This window comes from Moschus berezovskii, chromosome 17, assembly GCF_049115385.1.
Source record: "Moschus berezovskii isolate FMDL1 chromosome 17, NW_MosBer_1.0, whole genome shotgun sequence".
In the NCBI taxonomy this organism is placed as follows: domain Eukaryota; kingdom Metazoa; phylum Chordata; class Mammalia; order Artiodactyla; family Moschidae; genus Moschus; species Moschus berezovskii.
The window spans coordinates 52,192,440-52,220,120 of NC_142476.1; the positions used below are offsets into that span (position 1 = coordinate 52,192,440).

Sequence of the window (27,681 nt, forward strand, 5' to 3'; positions counted from 1 at the left end):
CTGGCCTCTCACTCAGGATGCTTTCCTCCCCCTCCTTAGAGCCTTAGCGCCTAGGATGGCACGGTGTGCCGAGACTCAGGGCAGACCCGCGAAGAGGAGGCGCTCGGTGGCAGCGGAGAGCCTGTCTCAGGAAGAACTGCAGAGACTGAGGGACTGGAAGGCTTCTTGCTGGCACTGCAGCAAACAAGGGGTCAACGCCGTCTCCGCTCAGGCCCCTACTTCCCTTTCTTACCTACTTGCCCGTCCAGCCTAAGGTGTTCGGGGGATTCGTGCTTGACTCTCAAGCACAGCCCTGACCCCGCCACTCCCGTGCTTGTAGATCTGGAACGTCCCCTTCGTGCCCGGGCGGGGTCCACCCGCCTCCTCGGGTCCCTCCCACCCGGGCCCGCTCCCGCCGGCCGGATTCCTGGATGCTCTGGCGGCTAGCCCGGGCTCCAAGTCTAGGCCACCCCCACCAGATGGAAATATCTTCCAGATCCAGTGCAGGTGCCACTGCTGCTCGCATCCTCCCCTCGCCCCTCCCCCAGGCCGCAGGTGACCTTCCCCCCGCCCCACCTCCTCTCCAGCACTTTGCTCTTTCTCCGAGTCCGCGGTTGAGTACCTGGCCCGTCCGCCCACTCATTTGTGTGGGTGGCATCTGACTCACTCATCTCTTTCAACCACATAACGCGAGAACCCTGGAAGCGTTCATCCCCTGATCCGAGGGCACCGTGCCAAGCGCTTCGCGTGCCGCCTTTAGCAGCCCTGGGAGTGTGAATTGGGATTTTTCAGGTGGAGACACCGCTCACATCCCCGGGAGTGCTCTGTGTTTCTCCACCTGGGGCGGGTGCTTGCTGCACCAGCACCCCTCATATGGGAACCCCCCCCCCGCCCCAGCACAGTGTCCGCAGTGTCCCCCAGCAGCCAGTCGCGGCAGGTTACCGTGAGGTGAAGAAGAGGTGTGGCGTTCTTAACGTGAAATTCCCCGGGTTTAGGGGAGACAGAGGGCTTCATAGTGGTGGGGGGAAGGGGTTAGAGACTCCAGAAAGGCGAACTGGTTCTGGGCACAGGCTGAGAAGCAGTCCCTGAAGGTCTCAGGAAAGACTCTTCAATATAATTTTTTTTGTTTTTTTTTTGGTGTGTGTGTGTGTTGGGGGGGGGGTCCCTTTTTGATGATTGTAACCTGATGCCTTTATTCTTAGTTCTAGTGCATTGGAGCTTTAAGATACTCAGGATAGGATGGGGCAGGGGGCAGGCAGTGTTCACTCACTTCATTTAACAAATCTCTTCTGAACACTGAGGATGATTCAGACTCAGGGCTGTGTTAGGGAGATACAATACCCTTTGTATTCATATTCTGTCATCCTGGAACTATTTAAAGCCTCGGGTTTCTTTTCGATTAAAAAATAAGTGAGTACCTTAGATAAAACATCTGGAACTTGGAATAAAATTGGCAAATTCATATCCTTCTTGGATGCAACCAGAAAAGTGGCAGAGGAATGAGGATATCTGAGAAGGCAAAACAAGAGCAAGTTAGAACCGAGGTGCCCCGTGTGAAGTGTCAGGCCCTTGGGCACTTCAGAGAGAACCTGGGGGACACCCAAGTTGTTGCTCCTCACCCTGAACCTGGAGGGCCCCGGCCATTTTGGGGCTACCATGAGATTTCTCCTCTTTAGTCACTCTGGCTTCTCTGGCCCTTTAGGTTTTTCTTTCTTTTTTTTTAATGCTAAAATTTTTTTTAAACTTATTTTTGGCTGCACTGGATATTCGTTGCTTCTGTGCCAGCCTTCTCTAGTTGTGGCGAGTGGGGGCTACCCCTCCTTGTGAGGCATGGGCTTCTTATCGCGGTGGCTTCTCTTGTTTTGGAGCACAGGGTCTAGGCACGTGGGTTTCAGTAGCTGCAGCACGTGAGCTCAGTAGTTGTGACACATAGACTTCAGTTGGCCCTGTGGCATGTGGAATCTTCCCAGACCAGGGATCGAACACCTGCATTGGCAGGCAGATTCTTAGCACTGCACCACCAGCACCACCAGAGAAGTTCATCCCTTTTTTTGAACTAACCAATGCCAGTTGTAGGTTGTCAGAGACAGTGGATGGTGTGCAAACAAAGCAAGAAAAAAAATTGTCCAGAAAAGCAGAAAGATAATGGGTGAAATGTACCCCAGAGCTCCTTCTTGGCAAGGCCTGCACACAAGCCACTAATATTTAACAAGAGCAGTCCTTTCCTGCCTGGCCTGCTTTCTTGGAGTTTCTGTCCCTGTACCCTAAAATGATCCACCCATTTCCTACCATGGAACATCTCCCTCCAATTATACTCTTCCTCTAGAACATTCCTTCGTTCCAGGCAGAAGGTGAGGCAGAGATGCTACAGCAATAACAAAGAGTTCTCTTCCCGGGTGACCCACCCTGCTGGCCCCTGTGGGTCGTTTAATTACACTATAAGGAGCCGAGGTGTGCAGGGGGCCTGGGCCTCATAAGCAGCCTGTGTGTGCAGCCCTGGGCCTTCCCTGGGCTCCAAGAAATGGAAATTCGCGTGGAATGCTGGTAGTTCTGCCAAGAACACCTCTCATCTTTTATAAGGAAAGATTTAATTGTCCATTGTTCATTTATAACAAAGTCATGCACATGTTGTTCATGAGGCATTTATTGTTTTATTTCTCCCACCATTGCTCTGGGAGAGTGGGGAAGTGGGTCTGATCCAGTTCCTTCAGCACCTCTGTCTTTGACGTGTAAACAGCTGGCCTTGAACTTGATACCCAAATGCTGACCAGGAGAGATCAGAGGCCCCTGTAGAACTGCTTTGGCGCCCAAGAATGTTAAACAAACAGGACCACAGTGTGACGTGAGGGCTTCTGAGACAAATGATGGATGTGGCTTCAGCACAGTCAGGCTGACCTGAGAGAAAGACCTCCTGGAAGGAAGGGGTCCGTGGGCAGTGACCCTCAGAACCGGGTCTCACCTCCTCCAAGCCTGCAGGTGTGTGTCCAGAACTCGCAGTTAGGGGTGCTCTGAGTGCATTTCACTGAAGTTTCCTTTCTCTTTTTCAGACTGTTCTGTGTTAGAACTGCTTGTCCAAAGCTCAGTAATACTTAAAGTACATTCAGAACTTCCCAACCAAGTTCCTAGAAAAGGGTTTTTCTAGAAGTAAACAGCTTGGAATTCTGAGCTATAGCCAGAGAAGAGGTTTCCAATCCTTAGGAACTATTGAGACTTGGAGAATTCTTTCAAAAGACTTTCCATTCCTATCTTGTCCTTCTGAAGGTCAGGGCACCTCACAGGTGCTGTCTGGTCATCTTAGAGTTCTTGTGAGGTAGGTAAGCACCATTTCTCTTCAGAGGTATTGAGAAATCCTCCCAGAACAGACATGGGCAGAGTTCTGTACCATGTCAACTTATTTCTCTTTGCAATTAGCTCAAGTATGGCTGGCTGCATGGAAAAACTACTGTTTCTCTCCCCGGCTGGCTGGCCCCTCAGACACTCCAGGACCCGTCTGTGAAACTGAACAGGGCGTGAGCGCCCAGTTGTGTTCTTGGTCTGCCTTTTTCACATCCCTGCTCCCTGCAGGCATGCTCAGTCACTCAGTCACTCATGGAGCCTGCCAGGCTCCTCTGTCCATGGGACTTTCCAGGCAAGAATACTGGAGTGGGTTGCCATTTCGTACTCCAGTGCTCCCTTCCTATCTCCCACCAAAGGCTTGTACAGTCAAGGCAAAAGGGAGCTGGGGGTGACAGAGCCATGCACAGGGATGCTTTGCTCATAGCTGCAGGGGTAGGTCTAAGAGGTGTGGGGTGGTATGGGATAGCAGGGTGTTACCCTCGTTAGATGTCAGACACTCCCCATTTCACATGTAAATCCAAATTTCTGCTACCGTTGGAAATCTGCTACAGATGGGGTCACATACCTGCAGGTAGCATTGACCAGGGTAGAGGCTGACTGTTCTCTCCTGAAGGGAGGTAATCTCCCCTTCATTATAGTTCCCTTCGGCCAGCTTTACTCATGTATGCTGACCATCTGACTACCACTGTCATGTGAGTTTGTACCCTGCCCCCAATTAAAAGGTGCTAAATTGTCATTACTCATGCTGATCCTTGAACTTCTGCTGCTGCTGCTGCTGCTAAGTCACTTCAGTCGTGTCCGACTCTGTGTGACCCCATAGACGGAAGCCCACCAGGCTCCCCTGTCCCTGGGATTCTCCAGGCAAGAACACTGGAGTGGGTTGCCATTTCCTTCTCCAATGCATGAAAGTGAAAACTGAAAGTGAAGTTGCTCAGTCATGTCCGACCCTTAGTGACCCCACGGACTGCAGCCTACCAGGCTCCTCCATCCATGGGATTTTCTAGGCAAGAGTACTGGAGTGGCTTGCCATTGCCTTCTCCACCTTGAACTGCTAATAACTCTTAATAAGAGCTAAGTCATTGGTGTTTTTATTTAGTCAACAAGCCTTTGGGTTTATTCAATCTCAGATTGCCTGCTTTATATTAAGACATTAGCTAGAGTTTAGATATATTCCAAGTTATGAGAAAAAAAAAAACCCAAACAATAAGCACTTTACAGGTGCTTCTGAGAATATACAAAACTGTCTAGCTGCTTACTGAGAATGTGGTTTCTAAGAAGGGCAGCAGACCAAGCAAAGGTGTATGTTATTGAAATGGGATGTGGAGGGACTATTTCTCATGCAGAGTCATTTATCCATGGGCAGGAGGGTACATGACAGTTACCAAAAGGAGGAAAGGCTCTTTTCAGAGAGTATTATCTTTCCAGCAAATGACCTTACATGCCAGGGAGCCAATTTCTCGCTTATAATGTACCTATAAACTTAGCTCCTGGCCTGCCCTCTCCCAGTCTTTCCTGGTTTTTCCCAGTCACCCTGACATTAACCCTCACACTCATCCTTCCTTTTATTTCCCCTTTCAGAGGAGAGTATAACACTTGGGGATCACACCCGGGGATCAGAAATGGGGGAGGAATGAATAAACTTAGTTATTTCAAGTGGCAACTCCCCATACATGAAATCCCCCAATTTTAAAAGACACATGTTCCACAGGCATTTGTTTGAAAGGGAAGGAGCAGTGAGATTGGAGGAGATTAAATACAGGAAGTTGCTACTCTATGAAGATAAGAATTTATGATTCTAGACTTTTGGTGGTTAAAATTTTTAAAGTTCAAATTAAAGCAGGGAGATAAGGTAAGATGATGAAGAGGATGGAAGTGTTTTGAAAGGCAGTGTCCATGAGCAAAATTTTCTTGTATTGCTAAGTGGTAGTGGAACAGAAGGAAGTTAATTGAGGTCTTATCTCCTCCAGCCAGGCCAATTCTCAGGGCTCACTTTTGTGTTAGAAACCATGGCCCTTTCCATTTTGTTGTTGTTAATTAAAAAAAAAAATTTGGTGGCACCCCAGGGCATGTGGGATCTCAGTTCCCCAACCAGCGATCCAACATGCACCCCCTTCATTGGAAGGCATAGTCTTAACCACTGGATTGCTGGGCAAGTTCTCCTTTCTGGTTTTTAAGCACTTGACTTAGCTTCTTAACTGACCAACTACGCCCCTCAGATGATTGTCCCTAATCCTTAAGAAATCATCTTCCATGAGACCTTGATTGAAATCTTTACTCTCAGTGGTTGGGCCATTACCTTTTGGGGAGGCTGAGCACTAATGGCTTATTCATGAAGCTGGCCTCACTAAACCAGGGGATCTTGTCAAATCTTGGGACAGAAACCTAGAGGGAAAAATGGAAAGAGATCATTTTGCAGAATGTATGTCACTTTGCCATTTCCATCATTAGGATGATGAAAGTAGGCTAATAGCAGCTATACATCAGTCAGCACTTCACATTTTTTATGTTTCATATTTGACCCCATTGACTCTCCCATTAAGTAGCCAAAAGGAAACTGTTATCTCCATTTACAGATGAAGAAATCAAAGCTTAGTCAGTGTGATTTGCTGAGTCACACAGCTAGTAAGTGGATTTAGGTTTTCTGACTTTTGTGTAGACTACAACTTGTATCCTACTATCTCCCCGTGCTTCTTCATTACTCCCATCTGTTTATGCATCCTCTTATTTCCACAACCTCAGCTGAATGTTAGCAGCCTCCCATTTCAAGTGTCTGGCTGTTTTCAGTCACAGGGCCCTCCACCCTCACCTCTCCCAGGAGGCAGAGGAAAGAACTGTTTTCCAAGAGATAGACAATTGAATGTTAATCTAGGTTAATCCACTTTCCAAGTGTGTGGCCTTGGACAAATCACAACCTCTCTGAGCCTCAGTTTTGTCTTCCATGAAAGGAGGAGGACATCGTCACTTTACAGGTCAATGCACAAGACAGAAATCTGCGTGAGGGGAGGAATTTTTCTCTTCTGTTCACTGCTGTATCACTAGCACCTGAAACAGTGCATGATACCCGTAGGTATTTATTGAATATGTGTCCAGTGCACGCACGGATGCATGGATGTCCCTAGCTGAGGGCTTGACTTCACAATAGGAGCTCAATCAAGTCGCCCTTATAACCTTTCTTCTTCCAGCCCGGCTTCTCTCCCTCGCCCTTCCGATGCCACATTCCGGGTCTCGCTGTTGAAGATCAGCTTTCCTGGCTCAGAGCACTCCTCCTGAGAGGAAGTTCCTCTTAAGTGGCCAGGAGGAGGCAGCAGCGACATCGCGGCCTCACCGGCTGAGGAAGGGCGCTCTAGCCGCGGAGGGTGCGGCGGCCCCGGAAGTGCTCATCCTCCGACGCGACCCCGGCGCCCCGGATGGGGAAGGAGGCGGGCGGCCGCCCTTCCCCGGCCGCGCACCCCCAGGAACTCGCGGGCAGGTGGGTTCCGATTGCGAGTCAGTGTTTCCGGGCCTTCTCCGCCATCTCCCGCAGGCCCGATGCGGGTGAAGGGCGGCGGCGGCGGCGGGCGGGGGAGGCCCAGGCGGGGGAGCGGGGCGCCCCCGGGTCACCCTGCCCGGCCCTGTCCCCCACCCTTTGGGTGGGCGTTGCCCATTTCGGCGCCTCGGACCCTGCCGTGATCACCTTGGAAGAAATAAGGTCGGGCAATAAGAATTTTCTTCTCAGATTTGCTGGATGACCTTGGTATTTTTGACTCTTAGTTTTCCCTTTGTGGAAAGGGGATCATTGCCTTCCATCCTCCGGAGTTTCGCCGTTAATGAGTAGGATGATAGCTCTTTAAAGGATGTTAAGCTCAGTTAAGGGATTAAGAATCTTGAATGTTTGCTTTTGGTTAAACAAACCATAGAGCTCGTATCTTTCCGTATTGTGAGGTTTACCTTTCTCTATAGACCGGTAACTTTCTTCTTTTCTACTTTTTTTAAGTAACAGATGCCTTTGAGAACCCAATAAAAACTTGGATTCTAGTTCTTGAAATTTGCATAAATCACAGCAACAAATATGTATTAACAGGGAGGGTTTTTGAACAGTCTTGAAGATCATCGATAGACCTCAGGGGTGTGTGAACCCCTGAGTTAAGAACTGGTTTAGAGATACAGGCTTTTGGGCAGAACTTTGATTTGAATCTGGCTCCACTATTGACCACTATTTAGCTTGAACTGAAGTAAACTAAGCACTTTGAATCTCCGCTTTCTTACTAGATACAGTGGGACTGACACTAACTTGCAAGGTTGTGGAGATTAAATGGAAGAAGCTTCAAAGGCTCAGGACAACTTAGTAGGCACTGGATAAGTGCTGCTGCAGAGGAATTACAATGTAAAATCTGAAATGAAATTTTCATATCTATAGGATAAGATGGCCACCATGTATATTTTGTTCAGGCTTCTAACAAAGCAAGTTGATTTGATTTTAGCTCAGTTCTACCCTTGAGCTTTCATAGATTGATAGTCTCTCTTTTTGTAGGAACTTGGCTGCATTATCCTGCCTCAGAGAACAAGCTCATCTACTGTAGGCCTAGCCTGGGTTGCTGCCTTTGAAAGTAAGGGAAGGTCAGTACAATATCAACCACAACTCAGCATGGAATTTCCAGAGAAGTCTTACTTCAAAACTTTATAAAGAACAAGAACCACATGGACTTCTGCAGGGGAGATTGAAGTCACCTGAGTTTGAGCGAAAGGATAATGTGTGAACAGCCTGTAGCTAACACCAAAGAGGTCACGTGGCAGAAGGTCTTGTATGAGCGACAGCCCTTTCCTGATAACTACGTGGATCGGAGGTTCCTCGAAGAGCTCCGGAAAAACATCTATGCCCGAAAATACCAATATTGGGCTGTGGTGTTTGAGTCCAGTGTGGTGATACAGCAGCTGTGCAGTGTCTGTGTTTTTGTGGTTATCTGGTGGTATATGGATGAGGGTCTTCTGGCCCCTCAGTGGCTTTTTGGGACCGGCCTGGCTTCTTCACTGATTGGCTATGTTTTGTTTGATCTCATTGATGGAGGTGAAGGACGGAAGAAGAGTGGGCGGACCCGGTGGGCTGACTTGAAGAGTGCCCTAGTCTTCATTACTTTCACATATGGCTTTTCGCCGGTGCTGAAGACCCTGACAGAGTCTGTCAGCACTGACACCATCTATGCCATGTCTGTCTTCATGCTGTTAGGTCACCTCATCTTCTTTGACTATGGCGCCAATGCTGCCATTGTATCCAGCACACTGTCCTTGAACATGGCCATCTTTGCTTCTGTCTGCCTTGCCTCCCGTCTGCCCCGATCCCTCCATGCCTTCATCATGGTGACATTTGCCATCCAGATTTTTGCCCTGTGGCCCATGTTACAGAAGAAACTGAAGGCTTGTACGCCCCGCAGCTATGTGGGGGTCACACTGCTCTTTGCATTCTCAGCCTTAGGAGGCCTGCTGTCCATCAGTGCAGTGGGAGCCATACTCTTTGCCATTCTGCTGGTTTCCATCTCATGTCTCTGCCCTTTCTACCTCATCCGCCTGCAGCTTTTTAAAGAAAACATTCATGGGCCTTGGGATGAGGCTGAAATCAAAGAAGATTTGTCCAGGTTCCTCAGCTGAGTTGGGGATCTCCATTCCGTTACTAAGACAAGCTGACAGACCAGCCTTCCTACTAGTAGAGGATCTGAAGGCAGAGTTCCGTTCTAGAAGTGTCACGCTGATGTGGGTGGGAGATCAGAGATCAAAAGAAAATGTTAACAAAAGGCTTGGGCGGTGAAGGTGATTATCCTTTCTGTTATTTATGGATGAAAAAGCTTCCTGGGGCCCTTGAATTATTGCCTCTCATTCTTCTCTGTAACAAATGAAGTGGTGTGGTTTCTATTTATTAAAAAAATAACAACACATCAAGCTGTCTCATGATTTTTCTGTAAGCAGAAGGCAGATAGTAGGGACACGGAGAGTAAGAATTCGTGTATGTGTGTGTATGTGAAGGCACTTCTCTCTACCTTTCTCAGTACACCAAATGCAGGCTCTGTTATTTATCTACAGCTCAAATGCTAGAACCCTGGATATGTCCAGTTTTGTTGTCAAAGATCACAGAATTGGTCACTTAACCTTGACTCAGAGTTTCTACTTAGTTCTTAATGAAGCCTGTATACCACTAACTACAAGGGGAGTATGATGTATCATAATACACAAGCAAAATGTTGGGGGAATTCAAAGAGGCTGGAGGGTAAAGAGAGCTGGAGTAATATTTTTTAGAGGAGACAGCACTTGAACTTTAGTCTTGGAGGGTAGGTTGGGATTTCAGCAAGCAAAAAATGGTTTGGGAGACAAAGTGGCAAAGGCCTTTAGCCCAGGTCAGCAATAGCTGGGCTGAAACACCAATACAATATACTAACACATATATATGGAATTTAGAAAGATGCAAATGATAACCCTGTATATGAGACAGCAAAAGAGACACAGATGTATAGAACAGTCTTTGGGACTCTGGGAGAGGGTGAGGGTGGGATGGTTTGGGAGAATGGCATTGAAACATGTATATTATCATATATTAAACGAATCGCCAGTTCAGGGTCGATGCATACCAGGATGCTTGGGGCTGGTATGCGGGGATGATCCAGAGGGGGAATAAGGGGAAGAGGGAGGTGGGATGGGGGTTCGGAAGGGGGAACTCATGTACACCCGGGGCGGATTCATATCAATGTATGGCAAAACCAACCAATATAATACTGTAAAATAATTAGCCTCCCCCCAAAAAAAAAACAATAGCTGGGAAACTGGGAGAGCATGCCCTGTCCAAACAAGGTAATCAGTACACTACTCTGCATGCCTTGACTGACCAGAATTGGCTCATGATTGTCATATAGTCCACATCAGAAATAAGATAGGGGTTAGTGGTGGAATGTAATAAGAGTTGTATAAATTGTTTTTAAATTTACTTTTGATAATTGCTTTACAATATTGTGTTGGTTTCTGCCAAACATCAAGTAAAATTGTTTTTGTTTTTTAATGTCTTAATATATTTTCCTTATCTGAATGGGTTTCTGATGATCAGCTTTAGGGAACTCACATAGCAACTGCATCCATGTTGGTGAGCAGAAAGTTCCACAGATTTGAATCACTGAAGAATACTTCCTCAGTGGGATGAATTAACATGCCTGTGCTGTCATGTTCAGCTCTGACATACTATCTAATATTTGGAATTACCCAAGGCCTGATCCTATTCAGTCTCGTGGTTGTAGTTCAGAGGGGAGGTGGCAGGGGATGGGGTATCGTGGGTTGGCTATTAGGGTACCGGGTGGGGCAGCAGATTCAATTCAGATAGAAAAGAGGTATCTGTGGGTAGAAGGATGGATGTATGTCCAGGCACAAAGGGCCTGATACCTCTTGGCAGTGGAGCGGAGCGCAGAATGGATGGGCTGCAGCCAGAGAAGCAGAGGTCTGAGAGTGGTGAGTACATTGAATGATTGGATCCTGGAGTCAATGGCAAGTGAAGGAGCTTTTGGAAAGGAATATAAGATTCCCACCTAAGGTGGGAGGGAGATTCAAGGGGGAGGGGACATACGTACATCGCCAGCTGATTAATGCCGATGGATGGTAGAAACCCACACAATATTGTAAAGCAGTTAACCTCCAATGAAAATAAGTTTTTTGTTTTTAAGAAAAGGGATCTAGGATTCGTACCTAACGCTTCCATGGTGTGTGAAATTCTTGCTGAACTACAGAGGCTGAGCACGTGGAGTTTTGTGGCAATAGTGAAAAATGAGGGTCTAGACTAAGGGTGGTGGCAGTGGGCAACGGAGGGGAGGTTCTGACGAGGGATTTTTAGAACTTGGTAAATTCATGTGGAAAGTAGAGGGGAAGAGGATGACTGGGAAGGCTTCTGCCGTGAGTGGAGTTTTGTGTTTCTAATAACTATACCATGAGAAAACAGAAGTGAGAACAGGTTTGGAAATAGATAAGAATGGGGCATTTTAAGTTCGAGGTGCCTGAGGTGGTACACCCAAGCGAACTCCTTAGTTCTATATGTTGTACCTGGAGGACACTGGCGCAGAATTCTAGGCATTATCGAGGAGGTTATTGAGATATAAACAGAATCCAGCACTTTTGTGTTTGGAATTCTTTGTACAGAATTGGTTGCCTCACAACCAGGCTATAGTAGAATTAGAAAAGGATCACAGAAGGATAACTGGAATAACCAAAATGGTAGGAATCTGAGGGAAAGGAGGCTGGCCTATGAAACCAGATTAGAGAATAGAACCAGCACAGCCTGCAAGGAAGGCTCAAAAGAGATCCAGTCATTGCCTATAAAACTGTTAGTGACGAAAGTGAATGTTATTTGCTCACCAAATCATGCCTTATATAGGAGGGTTTTTGTTGTTGTTTAGCCTCTTAAGTCATATCCAACTCTTGCGACCCTATGGAGTGTAGCCCACCAGGCTCCTCTCTGTCCATGGGATTTTCCAGGTGAGAATACTGGAGTGGTTTGCTATTTCCTTCTCCAGGGGATCTTCCTGACCCTGCGTCTCCTGCCAGGTCTCCTGTATTGTTGCTGCTGCTGCTAAGTCGCTTCAGTCATGTCTGACTCTGTGCGACCCCATAGACGGCAGCCCACCAGGCTCCCCCATCCCTGGGATTCTCCAGGCAAGAACACTGGAGTGGGTTGCCATTTCCTTCTCCAATGCCTGAAAGTGAAAAGTGAAAGTGAAGTCGCTCAGTCGTGTCCGACTCTTAGCAACCCCATGGACCCTACCAGGCTCCTCCGTCCATGGGACTTTCCAGGCAAGAGTACTGGAGTGGGCTGCCATTGCCTTCTCTCCTGTATTGTTAGGTGGATTCTTTGCTGCAGAGCCACTGGGGGAGCCCTTATAGAAGAGACACCTTTGAACTTTGAACAGAAAATTTAAGACAAAAATTTTTATAAATGTTCTACATGTAAGTCCAAAAAGTTTCACAAGCCAGGGATATAGATGGGATCCAAAAATTGGGGGGGGGGTGGTATTCAAATAAAAGAGCCATAAATGTCTTTTAAGGACATATTCAGAAATCCCAAGCCCTTAGGCGTTGCCACCTGAAGAGTGATGAGCTCACGTATGGCAGCTTCTTTGGACTGCTGCTGGCACAGGGGTGCAGGCCTGCTTAATGACCGCATGTGACAAATGGCCCTAATGTGACAATTCCTGAGAAAGTTACTCATCACTTAAGTATGTAGTCTAATCAGTCTTCTAAATTTATACCACACTGAAAGGGCCCAAGTAGGATATTAATGATCTAAAATTCCAGGGAATATTAATTATGGTGTGTGTATGTGGGTGGGTGGTGGGGGGAGGAAGGGAAGAGTAGCATTGGAATAAAAATCCTTGTAACTATCCTACAATTTAAAAAATGCCAACCTGTCAAATACTTATTTATATAAGAAGCTGTACTCCTTTCTCCCAGCTCTGATCTTGTTACCATAAGTTATAAGTAAGGCAGGAGGGTGGCAAGCTAGACCAAGGGTAGAGGGATGGGAAGGCAGTTTTGCCCATCCTTCCAAAATGGTACCAGGGATTGTAGTCGAGATGGAAGGACCAAGGAGAGGTAAAGCCACAGGGCATCAGGTGTGCTGGATTTTGTGGTGTGATGAGTGACTGGTATGTAGCTAGAATGCTGTGTATGGATCTGAGTGTCCCCATACCACAGTGGTTCTGTGTGGCAATCAAACTGGTACCAGTGTTATGCCTGTATACTGTGCCAGTACTATAAACTTTTGAGTGTGCTTTTGGGCAGCTGGCTTAAATTATGGATTTAAGAATTCACACAGCATGTTCAAGGAAGTATATGAAGCCCACCCATCACTTACATCTTTAAACCAAAGGCTGCTGCTGCTGCTGCTAAGTCACTTCAGTCGTGTCCGACTCTGTGTGACCCCATAGACGGAAGCCCACCAGGCTCCCCTGTCCTGGGATTCTCCAGGCAAGAACACTGGAGTGGGTTGCCATTTCCTTCTCCAATGTGTCAAAGTGAAAAGTGAAAGTGAAGTCACTCAGTCGTGTCCGACCCTTAGGGACCCCATGGACTGCAGCCTACCAGGCTCCTCCATCCATGGGATTTTCTAGGCAATAGTACTGGAGTGGCTTGCCATTGCCTTCTCCGAAAAACAAAAGCAGAACAAAAACAAGCCAGCAGAGGGCACCAGTCACACAATTTTACAATATTTTACTCTTCGAATGCAGGAAAACAGGCCTGGGACATAGTGCCATCTTGTGGAAGTTATTGATACTCCTTTTTACAATGAAATTTAAGTCTTGAAATGCATCCAGGGCTAACTGGTAGGCTGTTGCTTTTAATGCTTTATCAAGTCCCTCTTTATCCCTTATTCTCTTTCCCCAATATCTATTTATTGTCCGCCTAGGCCCACCTCTATTCACTTTCTACCATTCACATTTTATGATGTTTAACCTTAGAAATGTATTCATTCAACAAATACTGAACACTAACTATACGACAGATACCACTTGTTCTGTCTGCTTGAGATACACCTACATAGGAGTAAAACAAAGTTCCTTGACCTAGTGAAGCATACATTCTAGTAAGAGGAGACAGATGATAAACATAAGCTGCTGCTGCTGCTGCTAAGTCACTTCAGTCGTGTCCGACTGTGTGTGACCCCATAGACGGCAGCCCACCAGGCTCACCCGTCCCTGGGATTCTCCAGGCAAGAACACTGGGGTGGGTTGCCATTTCCTTCTCCAATGTGTGAAAGTGAAAAGTGAAAGTGAAGTCACTCAGTCATGTCTGACTCGTAGAGACCCCATGGACTGCAGCCTACCAGGCTCCTCTGTCCATGGCATTTTCCAGGCAAGAGTACTGGAGTGGCTTGCCATTGCCTTCTCCAGATAAACATAAGCAGAAAGTAATAAATGCTATTGAACAAAAAAGGAAAAAGTAGCAAAGGAATTCAATAAGGGGGTCTGGGTAGGTCTCACAGAAAAGGTAACATTTAACCAAAGGTTTTTAAGGAAGTGAGCGAATTATTCAGGGTCTCAGGGGAAAAGCATCCCAGGCAGAGGGAGGAGCCGCTGCAGAGGCAGAAGAAGGCATGACGTGTTTGGGGAATAGCCAGGAGTGGCCGAAATGAAGTGAACGAGCAGAGCAAAAGAGGAGGCCAGAGAGGGAATGTGGGAGGCTAGGCTCATTCTGGATGCTGTGGGGCAAGAGTAGAAGCAGAAAGCGTTAGAGGAGGCTCTGATATTAATCCAAGCAGGGGATATGATGGTGCCGCAGACCACAGCGATAGCAGAGGAAGTGGTGGAAAACAGTCACCTTCTGGATATAGTTTGCAAGTAGATTCAAGAGCTTCCTAATATATTAGATGGAGGGCATGAACACAAGAGAAGAATCATAAATGACTCAAGGTTTTCGGCCTGAGCAAATTGAAAGATGCAGATGGCATCCATTGAGATGGGGGCCCAGGAGCTATGGGTAAAGGTTCTGGGGAGTGGAGTCAGGAGTTCAGTTTGGGGCATGTAGACATGTAGGAAATGTAGACACCCAAGATGAAATGCTGAGTAAGGAGTTGGGGATATGAGTTTGAATTTCAGGAGCAACGTATGGGATGGAGATATAAATTTAAGATTTGCTGGTATATAAATGGCATTTAATGCTACGAGACTGGAGGACATCACTAGGAAGGAATTTCATATAGAAGAGGACTAAGAAATCCAAAGTAAAATGTTGGAGAGAAGAATTAAACAAGAAGATTTGGAAAGCACAACCCCTGAGGCAGGAGGAAGATCAAGAATTTAGAATCCTGGAAACCAAGTGCAAATGATTCAGGAAGAGGGGATGGTCAACTGTGATTAGAGCAAAATCTGAAAAATCAAGAAAGCAAGGACTGAGCATTGATCATTGGATTTAGCAAGGAGGAGGTGATTGGTGTCCCTTAAAATAATATATATATATATATTTATTTGTGGGGTGGTGAGAATAGAAACCTATTTGAAGTAAGAGAACAAGAGAAGAGAAATTGGATCAGCAAGTACAGGCAACTCTCTGGAAGTTTTGCATCAAAAGGGAACCAGGAAATACAACAGAAACTGTAGGGCAAGGAAAATGTCTTTTTTTAAGATGGGAGAATGTTCGTATATTGATGGAAATGAAACAGTAGAAAGTAACAGTTGATGTGAAAAAGGGGAGAATTAACTGCTGAGGTCATGTTCTTGAGCAAGTGAGAGGTGATGGGATCTACTGCACAGGGGAGGGACTGGCTTTAGGAAGAGAAGGAAGAGTTGGTCTCTGGGAACAAGTGGAAAGGCACAATGTGTAGACTCAGATGCAGGTAAGTGGGTGGATGGCGAGTGGATAGATGAGGTGATGGGAATCTGTGGACGTTCTTTTCTGATTGCTTCAATTTTCTCAGGGAAGTAGGAGGCAAAGAATCAGCTGAGATGTGAGAGTGAGGGGAACTGATGGAATGAGGGGATATGGAACAGTTTGGGACACTGGGGGAGTGGATGAACTAGGGATGCTTAGTATAAATGCCCAGCAGTAATAAGGAAGGTCTCACTTGAGACTGGTAGTCATGAATTTAAAGTGAAGTTGATTGTGTGTGTGTGTGTGTGTGTTTTGCTGACCTTGTACAGCTAGTACAGCTACATGAGTGCAAACTAGAGAAGATGGGAAGTTGAATTTACCTAGGATGGTGATTAATCAGATTGAGAGAAGGCAAGGGAGAACAGTAATTATATACGGGCATAATTATAATGATTGGCCATGGAATTTAAATTGAGTAAGAAGGAGACTCAACCTCAAGAAGGGGGAAAAACAGGGAGCTGAAGGACAGGGCAAAGTTCTATGGATTGGAGGTTCAAGGGATTTGAAAAACAGGAAGGAAAGGCCAGAGAAAAGATAAAGACAAGGTTGTGTCTTTGAAAGTGAATAGCTGAGGTGGGGGGAGGGCAACGATATTGGAGGAGTGAAGTCCAAGGAAATGAGAAGTGAGATGGGAGTGGGGTGTTGGAAGGAGTACCTACAGGTAGGTGGAAATCTCCAAGAATTAAGACAGGAGAATGACAGTGAAACCGGAGCTAAAATCATCAGGAGATAAGGGAGAAAGAACTGAAGGTTGGTAGATAAATGGACAAGAGCCTTGTGGGGCACTAATGACTAATTTCCTGAGAATCATGCAAACTTCCAACAGTGGGGCCATGCCATTTTTAGAGAAAGTTTGATTTTGGAGAAAGTGATCAGGGCTGAAGTGAGAGCCAGGGTTTGACCAAGGTCCTGGGAACCATCAGGACTGAGGAGGGCCGCTCCTCGGACCACTGACAGGGCTCTGGCCAGCTTAGCTGCAGCCAGAGGCAGAGGAGAAATGGCTGAGGTTCTGTAGAAATGAGCTAGCTTACCAGTCCACTGCTTTTGGCTTAGGCTTTTACAGCTCACAGGTGCAATTAACTATGGCTCATTTACTAGGGGAACAGCAGCAATCACCAGCCAAATCAAAAAGCCCTTTTCTTCCCAGGTCTATTACTGTGATTAACAGGAAGACTCCCCAGAGATAAGGGAGGCTGTGCTTCCCCACAGGCCAACATCTGCTGGGCACCAGGGGCCCAGCAACACCATGGAACAGGTGCCATCTCGCCTGTAGTATGACACAGGGGTAAGAGTGCCCAAGGAAGAGCCTTAGAAAGGCATGGCCTTTTCTGTCATCATCCAGCAGCGGGTGGCACCTGGGTTTCAGGATCAGCCTGAGCAAGGTCTTGTGCCCTAACAGACTAGCTCTCCAGTCCCTTGACTGTAGTTTTGTGGTGGAGCACATTTACCAGAGCTGAGGTCAAGGGGTACTGTCCCCTCAGGCCCCTGAAAAGCTAGCTTTCCTTAGCTAAGGGGGCTGATTCTGCTTTTCCCAGCTCATTTACAGGCCCTGGGGCCTTTTGCAGAGCCCAAGAACACTTGGACTCTGGTCAGTGAGAACACTGCGGGTCTCCTTCTCGTTCTAAATTGCAAAATAAACAGATCTTTAGGCCCCAGGCAGCTTTTGTGTTTGAGGCTGAATGTGTTTCTGTCTTTAAAAGAGAAAAAAGCAGCAGGAGGAAGGAACAGTCTCCTTGGCACTAACTTCTCTTTGCTGCCTCTAAAATATAGTCACAGAGAGGAGGATGAAAAGTGAGCCCTTAAGAATCTGAAAGCCTTGTTTTTCCATTGTGTTATATGGAGCTTCAAAAATATCCTTTGTTAGCAGCTGTTTTGAGAGGGAGGACCCACTTCAGTGTTACTATCGTGAGGATTGTAAGTCTCTTTGGACCCTGGGGCTTGCTAAGATTGTCTTTACTCTGTGCCCGCTCAAGAGCATCACTGAAGATGTGAACTATGGTGAGTCAGGACCTGATAAGAAGTACTGTAAAATGTGATTTGATTAAAAACACCATGAGAGTAGCAGTTTATAGCCTTGACTCATCCAACAATCTACCACCTAATCCAATCTTAAATGTTGACAGTACTGCAATCTGATAGTAATTTATAGTATTAAAAAATAAAAAAACAAAATACAGATGTATATTCAAATGAACTTACTTACAAAACAGAAAAGAGGCTCAAAGACTTAGAGAATGAACTTATTGGGGGGAAGGATGGGAGGAAGGGATAATTAAGGAGTTTGGGTTGGATATGTACACACTGCTATATTTAAAATGGATAGCCAACAAGGACCTACCGTATAGCACAGGAACTCTGCTCAATGTTATGTGGTAGCCTGGATGGGATGGGAATTTGGGGGAGAATGGATACACGTATATGTATGACTGAGTCCCTGTGCTGGTCACCTGAAACTATCACAACATTGTTAATTGGTTATACCCCAATACAAAATAAAAAGTTTTTTTTAAAAAAAAACAACAGGTGTATATTACGGTAATGAAGGCAGCTGCTGCTAAGTCACTTCAGTCGTGTCCAACTCTGTGTGACCCCATAGACGGAAGCCCACCTGGCTCCCCCGTCCCTGGGATTCTCCAGGCAAGAACACTGGAGTGGGTTGCCATTTCCTTCTCCAATGTGTGAAAGTGAAAGTGAAGTCGCTCAGTCGTGTCCGACCCTTAGCGACCCCACGGACTGCAGCCTACCAGGCTCCTCCATCCATGGGATTTTCTAGGCAAGAGTACTGGAGTGGCTTGCCATTGCCTTCTCCGAATGAAGGCAGCTAGTGTGTCCATTTAAATGAGGAACATACAGGGGTGTGGTGGCATTTGAGCTCCATCTGATTTATTCAGATATAGAATAATCCTACAGATTTTGTAGGATTATAAAGGGCTATAGAGGTTTTCTTCTTTTTTAGCAATCTTTTCTCTCTGTAGATGAGGTTCATGTCTTTGAAATGGATTCACAGTTGCAAAGATTTATTTCAGAATCTTATGGAACTGGACTAAAGATTCTAATATCAATTTTCTGAGTTGAAAAAAAAAATCATACTTAGTGCTGAGTTATAAAACAGATGTTGGCAAGCATTTTTAAACTCAGGGTTGAAGGGGACTGAAGGGTCCAAGCTCCAAACCCACTGAAGATGTCCATGTTCGTACGAGAACAGTTGAGGTTATCTCCTTATCCCCTCTTGGCTCTCAACTTCGAGGATGTTTGCTGAAAAAAAGTTCAGTGTACATGTGGCTCCCAAGGCTTACAGACATATATTTACCAGTGGAAATCTCTAAGGAGAGTGTGGCAAGTTTTTTTTTTTTTTTTACTTTTTCCTACCTTTAGTTCTCTTTTCTCCATCTCTTGCGTGGTCTGGGAGTTTCTAGCTAGAGGCTGGAGGACTCTCACTCTTCTCACTGTGTCCAGTGGAAGACCAGTGCAGGACACCTTCTGAATCTAAGCCTTCTTGTTAGAAACCAAAGCAAAGTTAACAACAGACTGCTTCAGTTTCAATCCCACTATGTCTTTCTCAACCCACACTTATGTGATTTAGAGTCTTCTATTACACTATTCCATGAGAAGTGAAAAGTTTGGTTTCTGATTGGCTGAAATGAGTTCTGTTATTTCTTTGTCAGAGGTCAAAATCACCACATTCTAGAATGCTAGCAGGCTTTGGGTCAAGTGGATAATCTGGTTCTAGGACTCAAATAGTTGCGTCAGCATGGAAGTCAGTAACAGTTCTCCCTGGAAAAAGGTCCAAAATTTTCTCCTGTCATAGCTTATATTGGAATTTCTTATTTACCTATTTTGTTAGCTACTTTTATCCTATTATCTTCTCTGGTATTCCCAGTAACTAGGACATTCTTATGAATTCAAGAAGTGTTTGATATATAAATAAAGGGATAGGAACACTTAAGAATATTTATTAAAGATATAATAGTTTATTTCTCCCAAAGATCCTGAATCAGCTCTGAAGAACTGTACTTCTTCAGCTCTCTATCCAATATTGAGGGGTGAGGAGGGTGGGAGAGCTGAGCAAGGGTATGCTATAAAACACAGAAACGGTATGAACAATAAAGAAATACGAACAAACCTCTGAATAGTTTAATTTTTCTCCAGGCTTCTTCCCACCCCCACCACCCCATCCTGTCAGTCCCCTTTCTTCTCACCAGTCTAATGTGAGGATGGAGCCATACCTGTTGGTTGAAGAGATGGATTAGGATTGCCAGGGAATCATTTCATTCAACTATGACTTCAGCTTTACGTTCTCATGGTCATCAGGTCAGTTTTAAACATCTAAATGGTGTAACATTGCACATAGAAACAAGTTCAAATTTAAGACAGTGGAAAAATACCAAACACTTAAAAAAGAAACGAATTGATGAAAACCTTCCTGTTGACAACCTCTGTTTGTATTTGGGGAGGTGGTGAGATATAACCCAGGAACTCTGGGTCTGTTGGGATGAGAATGCTATCAAATGAGAATGTTACATGATAAGAATACGGATTTAAAAAGTTAAATGTCTGGACTGAAGGTGAAAGGAAGGGCAACAGACTGCAAGCTGTGTGGTAGTCTGCATCAGCTCAGTCACTTTGAGGTAAAGTTGAGCTTTGGTTGACCCTCTGCTTTGGTGTTTTTGAATTTCCTTAGTCACCAGCGCTTCTAACTCTCAGTCACTGGACCTGTGATGCAAGTACACACTGATGTATTAACATGCAAGATGAAAATTTTCACCTGGAAGATAAGCTGGTTTTGCATTTTGGGGAGGAGCATGTAGTCCTTGAACAAGATTTTCATGGCCCAGAGAAAGGACATTGGCAGTGAGGGTCTTCATTGCTGTACTGCGGTGGTTCTTGCCCACGTCTTCTGAGCTGCCTCCCCTTGCCAGTGCTTGTCAGGTCAGCCAGGAAGTGAGTGGAACACTGAGTCCTGATCAACAGTGTTTTACTTTCCCATCCTGTAGTTTCTTTCTTCATATGCTAAAGTGAGGCACATGGAGAAGTGATCCAAGACAAGATCCTTTACAATTCTAATGTAGACCAAATAAATATTCAAAAAGAAAACTCTGAATTAAATCTCAAGCCTGTAGTGGAAGGCTTCAGATCACATATTTGGCAGGATAAACTATACTACCTTAACAACTTACTGACCACAGACTTATTAATTCATCTTTTGTTACCTATGCATTATTGTCTTGAGTGTTTCAACAGTCATTTATATAACAAATCACCAGCCACAGATATTAGTTTCTACAAAAATCCCCCGGTCAATAGTGTATTAATAATAATCATTTTATTTGGGTAAGTCTTTGGGATTTGTTTTTAATGATAGCTTAAAATTTCAGTGTTGAAATTATCATTCGAGGATTAAGGTATTAAAAAAGTTCTCTTCCTGAAAATTCATAAAGATTTTGTTCTTTCAGTACTTTACTGATATCATTAGGAATCTTCTCAATGTGGCAACATTTCTTTGCCTTATACTTTTACTCAAATGATGTGTTTTTTCCCCTGAATTTGCCAAATAGAATATATAAGGTTTACATGTTTCAGACCAAAAATTTCTCCCATAATCTAACATAATCTTATGTACTTTATCACCTAAAAAACAATGAAAATAGGAAAAAATGTCTTCAGTTCAGTTTAGTTGCTTAGTCATCTCCAACTCTTTGTGACCCCATGGGTTGCAGCACACCAGGCTTCCCTGTCCATCACCAACTCCTGGAGCTTGCTCAAACTCATGTCCATTGAGTTGGTGATGCCATCCAACCATCTCATCCTCTGTTGTCCCCTTCTCCTCCTCCAAAACATCTTGGTGCCAAATGTCTTGGTGCAATAATAATTATTAATGAGATTCCTGGGAGCAGACTGAATTTATTCGGTTCTCTGTGTCTTTTCTAGACACCCAGGATTTTTGCTTTCATCTTTCATCTTCTATTGGACAGACATTTCATATGAAGGTCGATTACTATTCTCCACCAAATATCATCCTAAATCACAATGCTTTAAGAACTTAAAATCAGTCATTTTCAATTGAAGCTCCTTTAAGGTCAAATTATGTTATTTTTCACCTTACCTAGTTTTAGTTGAAACAAATTCCTGATTTAACTTGGATTTTCTTTAGAAAAAGAAACAGAACACATTTCATTTTTTATATAGAATAAACTTTGTTTTTATTATAGACATGGATCAAAAATAAAAGTTTTTATGTACATATGACATACAGTGCAAATGAAAGGCTTTTAAATACCACAGATAGACATGTTGTCAGACACAAAAGGAGATGAATGATGGGGGTTAGGATGGTCGTCCAGGAACTGCAGGAGGGGGTCGCCTAGTGAAAACAAAACAAAATAATAAAAAGAAAAACACAGATGCAGAGGAAGAAAACAATGTTTAAACCAGAAAACAAATCTAAATAAGAGCATGCAAAAATAATCCCACAAAAATAAAATTTAAATCAGACAAAAAACATGCAGACATGCAAGGGAAATGAGAGATCACGTGGCATAGTAAGCAGCTCCTGGGATGTTTCCTGGCTACCAGTCATGTGCTAGGTATGAGCCATTTGAGCCTACTCCAAACCCGTATTATTTTGTACCATGGAATGATATTCGTGAAATCATATTCAGGAGAACTGGGAACAGTACCAGAGCCACATACCTTTATAACTTGAGTATTTATTTCCCAACCCTGATTTTGTGACATTCAGTTATTTTCAAAGATTTCAATAAATGTGAAATCCCCATAGGGGGAAAGGGAGTTGACATAGCAATATGACAGGGGAAATTTTTTTTTAAGATGAGGGACAGTAGAAGGCAGCAAGAGATCAGATGAGCAATGTAATCACAAGGTGGAAAATATCAGGGGTCGATCTTGGAGAAAAGGATTGGTAAATGAGAATTTCCTCCAGGTGAAAATCCGGATGTGATAGCCTTTCTAGGCCCAGGCAAACTTGGAGGCTACATCTGGTTCATGGTAATGTGAGGATTTTGTAAAATTTCTCTTTGACTCCGAGTTAGGTGCAACTGAAGCTCTGATTTATTCTGAACTTGGTCCAGGGTAAGTGAAATTTGGTTTGCTGGCTCTTTCTCTGTATCCCTAGCCTGGCTTGCATCTTTTCAGGTTCACTGGTTGTGAAAGAAGGGTCCAGAGATGTGGTTGGTTTTGACTTCAGCCTCTCTGGATGATGGGTTGGTAGAGAAGATACAGTAAAGGCTACACAGCAATGCACAGCTCTGTAAGTAGGAAAACAGCAGGCCAGTGAAGCTTTCCTTTGGGTTTCCTGCAAAAATCTACATTTAATTTCCTCTTTCTAACCCAACTGGTAATGAGCTCAACATTACAGCAAGCCACAGAACTGCAAGGTTAGGTCAGTACCCCACTCCCTGTGGGACTTCTTTTTGGCTACTCGTCCAGGTGTTCAACAACATACTCACTTCCATCTTACTTCTGTAACACTTCAGTGAGTGGAGCAAGGAGGTCTACAAAAAAACAAAAACAAAAACAAACTTCTTTTTCATCTTCTATAAGATGTTAATAGAGCCAAGCTGACCTGGGTATTTCTTAGCAGCAGTGAAAAATGATCTTACCTTTCCTAAAGTCCAAGACCAATTTTTCTTTGCTCCAATTTAAGCTGGCTGCACTTAAGGAGGCCTCCCATCCATTTATATGATGAAGAACTTATTATGGGTCCATAACCTTTCAACTGTGGGGGGTCTGCAAGCTTTAGCTTTAGAGATCCAGGTAATGGGTATCCCTAGTGTTTTTGTGAAGAAAGTGTAATTAAATTCCTGTCAGGCTTGGTGAGATTTATCACCTGCGGAGCAAACAGAAACTATTTTTGAGTTCTGAAGGGGCTTTAGAACACTTTAATGACCTCAGCAGGGTGGGGAGGTGAGCCATTAAACTGAACAGCAAGTCCACAGTGCTGAAGGGACATTTTGTCAGCATATGCCAAAGCACTTTCCTGTTTTGAGTTTGGTGTTCTAGTCCAGAAACAGAGTCAGAAGCTTTATGTCTTGGAATATATTTCATGAACAGCTAGAATGTTTGCTTCAACCATCAGAGAAATGTGTATATGTTTATCCCCTTAGCTCTTTTCTTTCCTCTTCACTCATCTGTATCTAACTTTCCACTCGTTGCCAAAAAGGCTTCCTTGGTGATGACACCATACATTGGCTCAGAGCTACTTCTATTACGGATCTTGGCCCTTTTTTTTTTTTTTTTTACTATTTCTTTTCCAGAATCTTCTATATCAGGGATCCCCAACCTATGGGGATATAATGACTCAATCTGAGGTTGAGCTGAAGTAATAATAATTAGAAATAAAGTGCACAATAAATGTAATGCATTTGAATCATCCTGAAATCATCCCCACCCCCTGAACCTCTGCCCTGGTCAGTGGAAAAATTGTCTTCCACGAAACCGATCCCTGGAGCCAAAAAGGCTGGGGCTGCTGCTATATGTTACTTAACACAGTGCTGAAATGCTTGGAGGCATTTGCTGAAAATACTGGGGCTTTTTATATGAAGGGCAACAAAGGAACTTTCTATTGTTGCCACTTCTAACAATTGAAACGAAGTATTGAGTTTGGACTACTGAATGGGGATACTGAGTTGCTAACACTTTTGAAAGCTCATCATGCCAGCATTCACTGTACAAGCAAATTCTCCCTAGTCAAGATGATAATTTCAGGTTATACCTCCTTAAGTTTTCTGAAAATAACTTCAGAGAATCGTTTGGCCAAAACAGGAAGTAAAGGGGCAGGAAAAACCGTGTGTGGAACACGGGCATAATTCATATATACATAAAAGACCCCATTATTCATAAGAATGATGAATTACCCACATTCTCTTGGATCTACCTCAATGCTGCAATCTGTTCTTATGGTGACATTCCTCTGGCAAGAGCCCTGGGAAGGCCTTCCTTATAACCTTGTTCTCTTCTGTTACAATCTCACAAAACATCCTCTGCTTGTTTCCTTTGCCCATCACTTAGATAACTTCACATCCCAGAGAAGTGGGTGAGCCTGAAGGCTTGGGAAAGTGAGACAAGAAAGACAGTAAGAACAGCCGTTCTTCTCAATGTTTCTCTGGTGATCTCTACTTTTAAGTCAACTTAGATCTCTCCCTTCACAAGAATACACTCCAGTTCAGTTCAGTTCAGTCGCTCAGTTGTGTCTGACTCTTTGCGACCCCATGAATCACAGCACGCCAGGCCTCCCTGTCCATCACCAACTCCCGGAGTTCACTCAAACTCATGTCCATCGAGTCGGTGATGCCATCCAGCCATCTCATTCTCTGTCGTCCCCTTCTCCTCCTGCCCCCAATCACTCCCAGCATTAGAGTCTTTTCCAGTGAGTCAACTCTTCACGTGAGGTGGCCAAAGTATTGCAGTTTCAGCTTTAGCATCAGTCCTTCCAATGAACACCCAGGACTGATCTCTTTTAGAATGGACTTGTTTGGTAATGTAATTAATTCAAAGGAGTGGAAAAATTGTCTTCCACGAAAACAATCCCTGTAACCAAAAAGGCTGTGGACTGCTGCTCTATGTTACTTAACCCAATGCTGAAGTGTTTGAAGGCATTTGCTGAAAATACTGGGACTCGCTTAGTATACCTCTCTCAGGTAATTACATGACCCCCAATGTATTCTTGTGAAGGGAGAGATCTAAGTTGACTTAAAAGTGGAGATCATCAGAGAAGCATTGAGAAGAACGCCTGTTCTTATTGCCTTTCTTGTCTCACTTTCCCAAGCCTTCAGTATTTTGTCTCACTTTGGAGTGAGAGAGTCAACGTCATATTGAAAATGATCTGAGTTCTCCACAAGGTTCTCTAGGACTCATGGCATGTCTGTCGCTATCTGCTTTCAGGCCTCCTGCTCCTGTGTGACCTACCTGGTTGGGTCTCAGACCCCACTGTGACAAAGCACCAGAATACCAGGAGGATGCTCCTAAATTGGGATCTCTGGTAACGATGACATTTTATTTCATCACCCAACTTTGTGTTAGTAATGGTCTGTACTGGGATAATCTCACTCAATGCATTTGCCTGATGCGAAGAGCTGACTCATTTGAGAAGACCCTGATGCTGGGAAAGATTGAGGGCAGGAGGAGAAGGGGACGACAAAGGATGAGATGGTTGGATGGCATCACTGACTCAATGGACATGGGTTTGGGTAGACACTGGCAGTTGGTGATGGATAGGGAGGCCTGGTGTGCTGTGGTTCATGGGGTTGCAAAGAGTTGGACATAACTGAGCAATTGAACTGAACTTGGCCTAAAGCCACTAAAGCAGTGTTTCCTAAGGCATGTACCTCAGAACACTAGTCCTGTAGTATAGTTCATAGATGCTCTATGAACAAAGCATTGACATTAAAATAAATCTGAGAAACATGGAGACACTAGCCCTGTAATCTGATATGAAAGCTTCTGTAGAGTCTTCTAGTAAAGAAACCTTTAATTTGTAGTCATCTTTTCCCAAGTATATTTAATCGAGAGGGTCTTGGTGTATGAATGTGTAAAACATTAAAATCTCATGGAGTTGACTTTGGGAAACTCCAAATTAAAGTTGTAGTTTTAGCCAACATCTCTTGCATGCACTCTAAGTATCAGGCTGCTTCAGTGTGAAAGAACTCCAAGAAATGGTGTTAAAAGGGGCAATGCCAGGTGTGTGATGAAATGAGTATTTCTCAGTATGAGATTTAAAGATTCCAGGAGAAAAACAAGAATCTTGAAAACTAATTGGGCAGATATTTACATTGATGTCAGAACTATTTTAAAAATACAAATGGAAATCTGCCAAACAGTTACAATAAGGCCCTTTGGTTTTGGTATTTCTATCAGGAACAATTCTGAATAAAGAATCATGCAGTAAGACACACACAACACAAGGGCACAGCAGGATTCGCATCCTGACTCTTTCTTCCATTAAGAGGCTTCCTCTGAAGACACTGATGGATCCTCTCACAGAACATGTATAGACATGAGAAAGAAATTACAACAGGAAAGTGTGAATTAATCCAACAGTCTTTCCAGTTCATCTTTCCACAAGGAGTCTATGCTGAACACAAAGGGAAAGAAAATCAAAATTTCTCCCCTCCCATTCCCTTCTTACAAAGAGTCTTTCTTTATTCTCTGGAAATTCAGCTAGGATAAGGACATGTGTAACTACTAAACACTCTTCCATTCTCTTAATACGGGGGAAACGAAAAGCAGTAACTTCTCCCATCAACACACCATGAGTAAACAATGGAGGTCAACTGTTGAGTCAGAAGCTCAGTTACTTTCTGTAAGAAATGCCTTCTGTAGACCTAGATTTTCAGAATCACTTTCTTTTCAATAGCTAAGTGTCGTGGTGCTTCTTGGCAAGTGTCACTTTGCACACTCCAGCAGCCTAAGGTTTGTGTCCTTTAACTTAGTAAAACAATGACTTCAAGTCAGTAGTAAAACGTTTCCCACTCTCCTGCCTTTGATTTGTTCACCTTGATCCCTTTAAAAATCTCATTCTTCCCCAAATTAATGACAGTAATGCCAAATGCTATCATTTTCCATACTGGTAATCCTGGGACAATTGGATTAAAACGAGTTCTAAGTATTTACAAGTCAGATCTTACCGATAAGCATAGACATGACTCAAATATATACAAGAATGAGGAAGGTGGAGTCCTTCAAATGTTATCATTTATTTCAGGTTCAGTAGTACAGCTTCACATTTTCACAATAGGTACACATGACCTTCTAGAATGATACAGGATTTAAAGGAAGTTGCTTCAAAATGTCCATTCACAGAGTCCATCCATATATATCAGCATTAAGAAATCCTGAAAGTGCCAAGAAGACAGTGGAAAGTATTCTGGCTCAAATTAATTAAAGAATAGACACAAAAGGCAAGATTTTGCTTCTGTACACTCCTTCTTAATATAAAAAAGCAAAAAAACGAGTTTGATTTTGAAAAGGGAGAGAAAAGAAACACAG

At 44.2% G+C, this 27,681-nt stretch overlaps 2 protein-coding genes across 5 annotated transcripts in view; one reads left to right on the forward strand and one right to left on the reverse strand.

Annotated features, from left to right (window-relative positions):
• Positions 1-6,651: 6,651 nt before the first annotated feature.
• Positions 6,652-9,221, forward strand: PIGC (phosphatidylinositol glycan anchor biosynthesis class C). 2 transcript variants are annotated; one of them, XM_055419632.2, is made up of 2 exons: positions 6,652-6,784; positions 7,826-9,221. In XM_055419632.2, the coding sequence occupies exon 2, from the start codon at positions 8,044-8,046 to the stop codon at positions 8,935-8,937; it is 894 nt and encodes a 297-aa protein (XP_055275607.1). In that variant the 5' UTR covers positions 6,652-6,784; positions 7,826-8,043; the 3' UTR covers positions 8,938-9,221. The 2 variants fall into 2 exon arrangements, with proteins under 2 accessions (XP_055275607.1, XP_055275606.1); XM_055419631.2 differs by lacking the exon at positions 6,652-6,784 and adding an exon at positions 6,791-7,003.
• Positions 9,222-21,880: 12,659 nt separating this feature from the next.
• The window catches only part of DNM3 (dynamin 3), a 670,947-nt gene continuing 665,146 nt past the window's right edge, over positions 21,881-27,681 (reverse strand). The window contains exons 21-22 of one of the 3 annotated variants that reach the window (XM_088845461.1): positions 23,145-23,189; positions 21,901-22,039 (exon numbers count right to left, since the gene is read on the reverse strand). In XM_088845461.1, coding sequence (XP_088701587.1) covers positions 23,168-23,189 — 22 coding nt within the window. In that variant the 3' untranslated portion in view covers positions 21,901-22,039; positions 23,145-23,167. Of the gene's footprint in view, positions 22,944-23,144; positions 23,190-27,681 lie in introns of all 3 variants that reach the window. The other 2 variants (XM_088845462.1, XM_088845459.1) reach the window with 2 other exon arrangements.